The following is a 10,969-nucleotide window of genomic DNA, read 5'->3' as shown; positions in this document are numbered from 1 at the left end:
GCTGACCCTGCTGGGGACACCCAATCCAGGACACCAGCCACAAGAGCAGCCGCAACACATGTCACACAGTGTCCTAGTGAACTGACGCTCGGAGGGCTGTCTACTTTTCTGGAGGTCACTGGGCCAATGAGGGGAAGGGGCTGGGTTGGAACTCTGGTCTGGGTTCCAAGCCTGCCAGCCTCTTCAGGGCAGATGGAAGGAGACACAGAGCACTAAGTCGGTGGCAAGGACACTGCTGACTGGGCTGCCCAGTAGAGCCACATGGGCTGATTTCTGCACGACTCAGGGGCATTCTTGGCATGCACTAAGACATGAATGGCGCCCATGGGAGAGTGCAACCTGGAAGTCCTGCCTGCTCAGCCGCCCCCTCCCTGGGAGGGAAGAAGGGAGACGAAGAGGGAGCCTTTCCCCTCTTATGAGCTTTCCAGGCTTCACCACCTCAGTCGGCCCAGCTCCTCCTCTGAAGAAAGAACCACATTCCAGCACAGCACGGATAATAAGAGATCAGTTTATGGATAACAGTTTGGGACAGACTGGGAAGGTGACAGTGCCTATAGTGATGAGCTTCCCAGGACTAGACCAACAGACAGACAAGCAAACAGACAGACAGAGACAAGGAAACAAAGTCAAACGGGTAACAGGCCCAGGCCCAGCCTCAGCAGCCTGTGTTTGGGCTCCAGATCCAGCTCTGTCCTGGGGACCTGGATGAGCAGGGCTAGCAGGGGCCTCAGTTCTTGTAGGGCCCCCTCTCCTCACTCCCTCCTGTCCCTTACCAGCAGGCTGGGACGTTTTGAAGGTGGTATTTCCAGGGCTGGGGAATGGTGGGTCTGTAGGTAAGGGGCAGAGGGTCAAGGCTCTTGGAGGCTCCCTGGGGAGGTGGAGGCCAGGGTGGTGTGGGGTTAGCAGCAGCACTGGGGGTAATCTGGCCAGGCACCAAGCACCTGCAGTGGGGCACCGCTCAGCAGGGCCCCTATGTCCAGGCCAGGCTCTCCACCTCGCCCACCACACCAACATGGTGTAATAAATAGTTTCAAGTGTAAGTCAGTGTCACGCAGGAGAGCTGGAGACTGGCGGGCAGGCAGAGGCCTACAGAGAGAAGCCCCTAACCGCCCCCGAGTCCTCTCAGCCGGCTCCAGCTGTACCAAGTCTGTCTGTGTGCACCAGAGTGGGGACCTGGCCCCCACATCCACGTAGGCACTCCCTGCAGGGGCTCAGCCCCTCAGACCAGTGCCAAAGATTGCTCTGTGGGGCAGAAGCAGGGTAGCATGGTACCCACAGCATCCACGATGGCTGCCAGGTGCTCGTCCTGTGCCTGGGGCCCACAGAGCTGCATGAAGTCCGCCAGGCGCAGCAAGTACTCGAGGTTGTGGCCAGAGAAGCCACGGCAGGCCAGGATCTGTGTAGCAATGGCCTCCTCGGGCGCAGGGCCCAGGTAACCAGGGTTCTGAGGGGTTGCCACGTAGGCCAACGCCTTGAGGGGTTGATCAGGGGTATCTTGGGGGTAGAAGGTGACCTCCTTGGTATCATAGCCGCCAAGCACTGCCTCACGCACGTTGAGATACTTCAGGGCCTCGCTCACCTGCTCGCCTCGCACCTGGTATGCCACACCCCAAGTGCAGCCCTACGAGAAAACAGGGACATCAGAGTCAGTGACAACAGCTCCTTGGTGGTCCCTCCCCAGGACTGTGCTCTCTAAGGGAGGTGGGCGAAGGGCTGATTGATGAGCAGTCTAGTAGCAATACATCAAGCCCTCATGCTTCCTTTCTTAATAAGGGTTGACGAGACGGTGTAGCACCACAGCAAACAGGATTCCCACTGAGTGTGGTGGGAGAACTGGCGGCATCACCTGTAAGCTTGTTAGGAATGTGAGTTTCAGGCCCAACTCTAGTCGTATTAAATCAAAATCTGTATTTGAACAGATCCTCAGGTGACTTTTGTGAGAAGCACTGAGTTGACCACCCTTCCTCTTGGCTAGAGGGCATCAAATCTACCCTGCAGCCAAGGACCTGTGAGCTCTACCTGTCCGCACCCCTCCATGCTGGGCCCCAGGGTCCCTCTCTTGACTCCAGCACGTACCTCATGATCTTCAAGGAGGGTCACCACACGGCCAGGCTAGGAAAGGAATAAAGATTTTGAAAAAGATGAGTTAGAAATCAGCTCTGCCATCAGTGCCAGGGGAAACCCTGCCAGCCCAGGCCTCAGAGAGCTCCACTCATCCACAGGCAAGTGCAGGCAGTGATGCATGGATGCAGGAGAAACAGACACACGGCAGTGGCCCAGACTGGTAAACAGAAAGATTCATCAACACGGTAAGCCACAGGATCACAGACCCCAGCCGTCACACAGTGATCCACTGGGCAGGTAAATTTAAGCCACAAACTCGGGCACAGGTTCACACATTTCTCCCATCAGCACGGAGTCACTGTCTGCCCAGAGAGCCCCAGACATTCCAGGGCACCAGCGCCCACGATCCTGCCCCCACCCCTCCATTCCCCCCGGGGATGATCGGATGCTCACCATCTTGTCGCTGCCCCGATGGAAAGTGTCTCCCTGCCAGAAGCGGCGGCTGTAGCCACGCACGAAGCCCACACGGCTGTCGCTGTAGGCGAAGTCGGGCCTCCAAACCAGGGAGCCATATCCGAAAATCCACAGGGCTTGGGGGTCGCCGTGGTCCCGGGGGTGCTGCGCGGGCGGTGAGGCCGGCGGCGAGGCGGGCGGGGTGTTCTGGGCTGCGGACTCCTGCTTCATGGTGCCGGGCACAGGGACGGGCCCGGCGGCCTCCGGGGCTGGTCTCCGGCGCGGGCACGGAAGGACCGACGGACGCGCACACCTGGCCTGGCACCGCTCGGTCGCTCCAGCTGCGCAGCCCTGTCCGAGGCGCCCTTTAAACCCTCCGGCTGGGCGGCCCGGCCCACCGCGGCCAGCTGCCGCGGTGATTGGGGCGGGGCAAAACCCTTTTGGCCAATCACCTCCGGGCTTTGCTGTCCGGCTAACCGCGCCGCCCTCTGAATGGGTAACTGAGCGGCCGGCCCCGGGCCAGCGCGCCCGCTGATTGGTTCGGCTCCACCTCTGTAGCAAACCTGGCAGCCGTGATGCAATGGCGGGGGAGGTTTCCCCAGCTCCGGCATGCAGCAAGGGAGCCTAGGATTGCATCAGGCGGAGGGCGGTGGGCGCTAGTCGTGTCCCCGGCAGCCCCTCCATGGCCTGGGCCCTTCAGGAGCCACGGCGGGCGGGTCCCAGGCAGGTGTCTCTCCAGCAGTCCTGCTGCTGGTGCACCTGGCCGAGTCACTGCCATCCCAGGCAGCACGGGCTCGTTTCCAGGGACAGTGCAGGGCACGTCCAGAAGGAGCGCTCTAGGCGGCGTGGATGCCTGTCTCTGGGGCTCTGCCTGACAGCACGCACTCTGGAGAAGCCGTCGGAGGCACCCTCCGCATTCCGCACTGGTGCCTCACGCCAATGGCCCGCATGAGCAAATGGAGAAACTGAGTCACGGGGCTGGCCAGGGGTTCTGCCGAGGTTGCGAGGTTGAGTCAGGGCGGGCGCTCGGAGCTTGCGGGCCTCACGTGAGGGTTACGCCTCGGACCAGGTGCAGGACCCCCTGAGCTCAGGCAGGCTCGGAGAGGAGCCGGTCCAAGCGCTGGGAACGGCCGCGTCACTTTGGCGGTGGTGGCCGGACCGGCGGAGAGAGTACATAAAGATAGGAAAGCCAAGCCAATCCTGCCCCGAGGCGATGGGTTTAGTTCTGCCCAGACAGGAGACGTTTGCAAGAATGGTTGCGTTACTCCTATGGCACCGAGGTTCCAGGAGCAGCGGGCAAGGAGGGCCGAATTGAGGCCCCCAGAGGGCTGGGAGCAGCTACTGGCCTTCTCCCTTGGCAACTGGCCCTCCGACCAAAAGCAATGGAGGGTCTGCAGGCTGTCTGGGCTTGACCCCTTAACCTGCGGCGAGGGGCCGCCTCCTGGAGATGTCTCTGGCTGGAAAGGGGAACTGGAGACCGCAGAAGGTCCGCCCCTGGCGGAGCAGGGGGCACTGCTGAGGAGGTCCGGGATGAGCTCTCCGGCAGGGGAAATGGGCAACATTGTTTCTCAGTGGATTTTAATTAGATATTTAAACTAAAAAACTGCCTGCACGCTCAAAAAGTCATTCCAAAGGCAACGAAGATATATCCTCCAGTAGGAATGTTGCATTATGGTGTGTATAGTATGAAGCTAGTTCTTTAAAAACAAAACAAGTTATACATTAATATTTGTAAAAGAAATCATCTGGAAGAATATACCTAAACTGTTAGCAGATCCTGTCACCAGAAGAGGACTTTGAATATTAAATGTAAACATTTATGGAAAAGTTTGGGTTTTTTACAAGGTGCATGAATTACTTTTCCATGTGGAAAAAATTACAGGCAAAATGGTTCTTTCTGGTCATTCCTTTCTCTTTTTCTCCATTCCCCATGTTCACTCTCCCATCTTGTCTACTCTCTCTCCTGTCCCCTTTAGTCCCCAGGAACACCTCCTTTGCTGCTAGTTTCTTAGGGAGAATATCCTCCCCTCCATCTACCATCAGTGGGTGGTGGAGTGGGAGGAGGGAAACTGGTACCAACACATTGCTGGAAGTATCTCAATCGACACAAACAACCCTTTGAAAAAGCAGCTTGGTGATACAAATGAAGAATCATAAAACGTCCCTGCCCTTTGACCCAATACTTCCACTCCAGGAAATTATTCAAAATATGGGAAAAGCCATATGCCTGAAGATTTTTCAATGCTTTGTTATTTATCATAGCAAAAACAAAAGAAGAAAAACTACTTAAATATCCAAAAATAGCTAAATGTTTAAGTAAATTATGGTCAATCCACATGGTGGAGAAAGACACACACACACACCACACAAAGAAAACAACTTAAATATCCAGCAATAAATGATTAGTTACATAAATTTGATATAGACATAAAATTAAATCTGTGCAGTCTTTAGAAACAATTATGTATGCTTATTCTTATTGACATGGAAACCTATCTATGATGTATAATTAAATGAAAAAGCAGGTTATAAAATAATATAACTTTTTAAACTTAAAGTCTGTATGTGTTTATTTGCATAGAAAAAAAAATCTGGAAGAACATGTAGAAATGCTCAGTGATTACCACTGAGTAGTGGACTACATGAGATTTTCACTTTCTTTTTTATACCAATTCAGATTATCTGGGATTTTTTTTTTAAAGACAACATAAACCACTTCTGTTTAGAAAAAAAGTTAAAAATAAAAATCCATTATGAAAAGAATGTAGTAAAAATACCTATGATTGCATAGTTAGGCAAAAATGCAAAATATGAACTACCACGTGAACTATGATTAACACTTTTAAAACAACAAAAACAAGATGCATGAGGAAAGAGAGGGGGAGCACCATATGCTAATGATGGATGTGTTGCGGTATTGGGATTACGGGTGATTCTTTTCTCTATTTCCCAAAGCTCATGAAATGTAATTTCTAATCATAAAAAGTTAGTTTTAAAGAGTAATGAATGGTTTTCTGGTGACTAAGGGGAAGATAACATATCAGAATCAGCTGGGGAGCATCTTCAAGATGCCGGTTCTCAGACGTCCGCTGAACCACAGCCCCAGGTTTCAATTACTCCTTTGGTGAGGTCATCAGCGACCAGCTCTTGCTCCAGGCAGAGTTAGGCACTTCCTCCTCTGTGCTCCCACGACCCTTTATCTCACTTCTGTTTATTTATCTGATCTCTCCTGCTTACAACAGAAACAATCATTGATCCACTGCTTACCATGAGCTAGGCTGTTTGCTAAATGCTTTCGCATCTATTCTAATCATAACCTTATCCATTACTTTGTGAAGTAAATATCATTTCACAGATGAGCAAACTGGGGCCCAGGAAAGTTAGAGAACCCACTTACGGTGATGGAGCAGCAAGCGTGGAGCCTGGGTCCAGAAGCAGGTAGTCCAGCCCCAAGCTGCCTTGCTGATAAGCATTTGACGTCCTACCCCCAACGAACCTGAGACCTCCCTGAGAGCAGACTTCATCTTGGAAGGCCCAGGGGAACCAACATGGTGCTGGCTCATGGAAGGTTCTCCACAAAAGAGGGTGGAAGAAGTGAAGGTCTTACTTGGAAAAGGCCAGGGGTCCAGAGGACACCAGGTTCAACCCTGACCCTCCGAAAATAGGAATCCCCACAAAAGTTGGCCCATGGGTCTTGGCCACCTTCCCGGGAACATGTCTTGCCTGTTCCCGCCCCTTGCTTATCCTTGCCAACAAGACTTGTCCCTTTCCCTCCCATGGAACACTCCCAGGCAGTAAACCATCCCACTCAGCCAGTTCCTCTCTAACATCTGCAGCAACTATCCCATCTTTCCTCCTAAAATCTCCTCAGGAAAGGGCTGCAGGTGTCACGCCCACAGAGGTACCAGCCCATGAGAGGGCATGAGAGAGAATCACCTCCACTTGATTTGCACACGATGCACACATGGTGGTTTCCTTTTTTGGATCTTTCCCAAATTAATTTTTCCTCATTGTTCCCCTTCAGGCGGTCACTTCTCATTTCCTTATGGTCTGTTCCTTCTCACTTCTCATTCCAGTCACTGCAATCAACTCCTGGTGTTAATGGGCACAATTATCTGAAACGAGGGAAGGGTGTATTTTAGGAGCTAGGGGATCCTGCTAATTTATTATGCTAAATGAAGTCGGTTTATAAAGCTGCTGATTCCAGATGGATGAAAAACCTTCCCAGACATGGGCTCTGAGCCCAGCTTGCTCACATTTGAGCCCAGCTCCACCATTTACCATCTCGGAGACCCCAGGCATACTGTCTCTGGTCCTCAGTTTTCTCAACTGTGAAATGGGGAACAATAGTGCCTACCTTGTAGGTTCTGATGAAGATTGAAAGAAATTACACCTTAGCCAGCACCTGGCCCGTGGGAGCACTCAATACACCTTAGCTCCTTAAGATTTTTACTCCAGACTTTTCACGTTCCATTTTATCCAGGGTAGAGCCATAGTCTACTGTGATATTGTGATTTATAATAAGAAATATATTTTGGGGGTCTTTGTCCTGTTTCTGACACGGGAGCTCCTAAACCCTTGGAATTTCCTAACAAGAGTGATAAAGGTGTCTTCTGTTATTCATAACAAGCCCCTATCAACCACACCTGAGTTTATACTAATTCGAGGACTTCTGGAAAGTCCCTCAGGAGGGGGAGCTGGTTGCCAGGGGAAATCAACCACGTGATTGGAGGGTTGCAACTTTCAGCCCCACCTCCCGAGCTCCAGGGAGGGAAGAGGGGCTGGAGATTGAGCTTATATAATCAAACCTCCATAAAAACCCAAAAGGATGGGGGTTCAGAGCACTTCCAAGTCGGTGAACACATGAAGGTGCTGGAAGGTGGCATGCCCAGACAGGACATGAAACCTCCACGTCCCTCCACATACCTTGCCCGACGCATCTCTTCCATCTGGCTGTTCCTGAGTTAAATCCTTATATAACATACCAGGACTCTAGTAAGTTAACTGGTTTCCTGAGTTCTGTGATTCACTCTAGCAAATTAATCAAAACCAAGGAGGGGATTGTCAGAACCTCTGATCTATAGCCAGTCAGTCAGAAGCACAGGTCACAACCTGGACTTCAACTGGCATCTGAAGTGGGTGGCAATCTTGTGGGATTGAACTCTAAATCTGTGGGATCTGATGCTATCTCCAGGCAGATAGTGGTAGGATTGAGTTCGACTGGAGGACACCCAGCTGATGTTGCAGAATTGCGTGAGGGAGGAAAACCCACACATCTGGTGTCTGAAGTGAAGTAGAGTTGTAATATTGGGAGTAGAGTAGATGCACAGGGAGCGTGTTTTCCTAGTCTGACACAGTTCAGAAGAACTGAGTGAGTCAGGAAAGGGATCGGCGTAAGTATTTTTGATTCAGTGTGGAGAAAACTTTGACTATCTCACCCTCCATTCTTGCCATGCAATTCACAAATTGTTCCAGTCAATAGGGTACTAAAGGAGTATTTTCTTTTCTTTTTTTTTGAGGAAGATTAGCCCTGAGCTAACATCTGCTGCCGATCCTCCTCTTTTTGCTGAGGAAGACTGGCCTCGAGTCAACACCCGTGCCCATCTTCCTCTACTTTATATGTGGGACGCCTACCCCAATATGGCTTGCTAAGTGGTGCCATGTCTGCACCCGGGATCCGAAGCGGCGAACCCCAGGCTGCCGAAGCAGAATGTGCGAACTCAACCTCTGCGCCACTGGGCCGGCCCCTAAAGGAGTATTTTTAAAAGCAGAATGGGTGATAGTCTGCCCCAAGCACACTATTAATAGAATAGTTGTTTGAGCAAAGATAGATTGTCTGTGTGCTTGGGGGGAGGGGTGCCAAAATCAATCAATCAATAAAATAAATAATCCGCCCTCTATGAGGGGCTACACCTCCCACAGGCCTCTGAGAGAGAAGTGTGTCCTCAGGTCCTTGGCCCGTGTGCAGGAAGGACACAGGGCCCACCAACACTCTGGCAAACAGACGGGATGGAGTAGTTAAATCCCTCAGTACAGCCCACCTCGGAAGAGGAGAAGACAGCTGCTTGGCTGGTTATGCCAGCTGAATCCAGGGCCAAGGGGGAAGGCTACTTGGTCCCCGGTCCACAAAAGCAGGGACTGTAGGATTCACCCATGTCCTGGCAGAAGAGCGCATGCGATGGCAGAAAACCTGGCTCCTGCCCATTTCCAGCTTCCAAAGAGGGAGGAAGATGCAGGTGACAGGGCACCCTAGGGAGGCCAGCGTTCCAGTTATTCAGAGCTCTGGCCTAACCCACCTGAAAGGGAGGGGCCAGGGCTCCGACAGAGGGTTGGGATGGGGAGCCCTCCCTCCAGATTCCAAGGAGAGAGGAAGGTGTAGTTTGTGGGGGCCGGAAGTGGCTGGCTGCACGGCTGAGGAGAACAGCAGTGGGGAGCATTTCAGTGGAAGGCCAGGGCTGCGTAGAGTGGAGAGCCATGAGTGGAACGTCAGACCCCGCAGAGGGCTACAGTGCGGTAGGACCTGGCTTTAGAAGAAGACCCTAGAAAAACAGCCTGTGTGGAAAAGCCTGACTGTTCAAAAGGGGTATGACTGCAGGGGCAGACTCAGGCCCACCAAGAGCCTAGGAAGTGAAGCCCCTTAAATGAGAGCAGCTGGGACACCCTCCCGCAAGGGCCTACTGTGAATGGGAAGGAGATCCAGAACCATTTAGATCACTTTTACCAGAGGAAGCACTGAGTGAATGGGGTCACTGACGGAGGCGAAACTGAACAGACCGGGTCTAGCAGGATGGACCTGGCTCGGACATCTGCCACTGTGGGAAAGGGACAGCAATCCTCGGACGAGCCAAGTGGCATGTACCCATCTGCTAACTCCTACGGCTTGCTTTGCCTCCAACATGAGCCAGGAGGAGGGATGGCGGGAGACAGATAGGCTGGCCAGGCCTGGCAGGCTTCGGCTTGCCCTGCAGGGGGTGCCATGACGCAGGACTGGCACGGGCCCAGAGCATACCTGTTGCTAAACCCAGATTCCTGAGATGCCAGTTACCTTGTGTCTGCTAGTTGCCTTGTGTAGCCTCAGATGGCTTTTTGGACCTTGTGTCGTGGCCTCAGAGGATCTTTGGGGATGAAGGGAATCCTGACCAGGGTGTTAAAGGATGCAGGGCCCCGGAGACCAGGGAAAAGGTGGCAAAAGTCACTTGTGGCAAATCTCAAGGGGAAGGGCACTCTGGAGGACTTAGGGTCCTGCTGTCCCTTCCCACAGCCAGGGTCTCCCCTCCCCTACTCCCCGTATCAGAGGAGGCTGACCTAGACTAGTAGTGTTCCTTAAAGAAGAGGGCACAGAGGGAAGCAATGGTGGAGGCAACCTGGGATCTCAGCTGCCTCCTTGGTCCTAGGGTTACTGCTGGGACTGTCCAGCCAGACTCCAAGCTCCTCTCTAGCCCACCCCATCCTGTGGTCTGGGAAAGTGGAAGCTCCAGAAAGTGGTTTGCCAACAAAAGCTTAAGAAGGATTAACCAACCAGGAGGAAACTCCTTTCTCACATTTTCATAGATGAACTCATTTCAACCTCAATCATGATGCGCAGGAGGTATTATCCTCTGAGAGGTGAAAGATAATTAACTTCATGGTTAGCTTTCTTGGGCAGAGCCCATGTTTTATTGCCAGTGCCTGGCATATAAAAGGAGCTCAATCAGCGTGAAAGGAATGAAGACATGGATGGACTTGTCCCAGGTCACCTGGCAAGGAGAGGTAGTGCTGGAAGGGAGCTTCAGCCTCCCAACACAAACCCGGTGTCCCTTCCAGCCCGTCCCCATTCAGGCTGCCCGCGGGGCGGGGATGGCCAGAGGACAAGGACTGCGCCGAGGCGGGCAGCGAGCCGGCTGACCGCGTTCAGTCGGTCGGCCTGGCTGCCGCGACGGCTCAGGACGCGAAAGGGCCCTGTTGCGCTGGACACCTGGAGGCCCATTCACGGGAAAGCGTCGCACTGCGCTCTCGCGGGCGGCTTAGGGGCTGGGGACCCGGAGGGAGCTCTGCGCGACAAAGAAGAAAGCTGAGCTCGCGTCCGGAGCCCCTCCCCAGGCTCGTCCCGCTGGCCCCCAGGACGGTGACGGGCTGACCCCCGAGCCTTGGGGGACGACGACCCCTCCAGGGGCAGTGCCGACGGCCGCGCAGCGCCCCCTGGTGCCAGGCAGCGGGGCCGGGCCGTCCCGCCCGCTGGCCCGCCGGCGACACCGGCTTCCCGCGGCCGCGGCCCAGCGCGGGCTCCCAGGCCGGGGGCGGGCTTCGGGGATGCAGGAGGCGGGGCCGAGCAGGCGGGGAGTCTCCGAGAAGCTCGCGGCCTTCGGCGGCTTCCCGGCCCGGGAAGTGAGCGGGGTCGGGAGGCCGCAAACAGGAAGTGGAGCTGTAACAAAGGGCTCGGGGGGCGGGGAGCCGCGGGACCCCCGGGGCGCCC

The 10,969-nt window shown here is 53.8% G+C and overlaps 1 protein-coding gene across 1 annotated transcript; it reads right to left on the bottom strand.

Annotated features, from left to right (window-relative positions):
* Positions 1-494: 494 nt before the first annotated feature.
* On the bottom strand, positions 495-3,143 carry CHAC1 (ChaC glutathione specific gamma-glutamylcyclotransferase 1). The gene is given in 4 exon segments (XM_046654924.1): positions 495-1,621; positions 2,077-2,112; positions 2,518-2,765; positions 2,768-3,143. Coding segments are annotated over 4 exon segments (1,047 nt in total). The 5' UTR covers positions 3,129-3,143; the 3' UTR covers positions 495-1,219.
* Between the last annotated feature and the right edge of the window lie 7,826 nt (positions 3,144-10,969).

This window comes from Equus quagga, chromosome 2, assembly GCF_021613505.1.
Source record: "Equus quagga isolate Etosha38 chromosome 2, UCLA_HA_Equagga_1.0, whole genome shotgun sequence".
In the NCBI taxonomy this organism is placed as follows: domain Eukaryota; kingdom Metazoa; phylum Chordata; class Mammalia; order Perissodactyla; family Equidae; genus Equus; species Equus quagga.
Note: the sequence above shows the minus strand (reverse complement) of the source record. Positions and strands in the feature narration are given on the sequence as shown.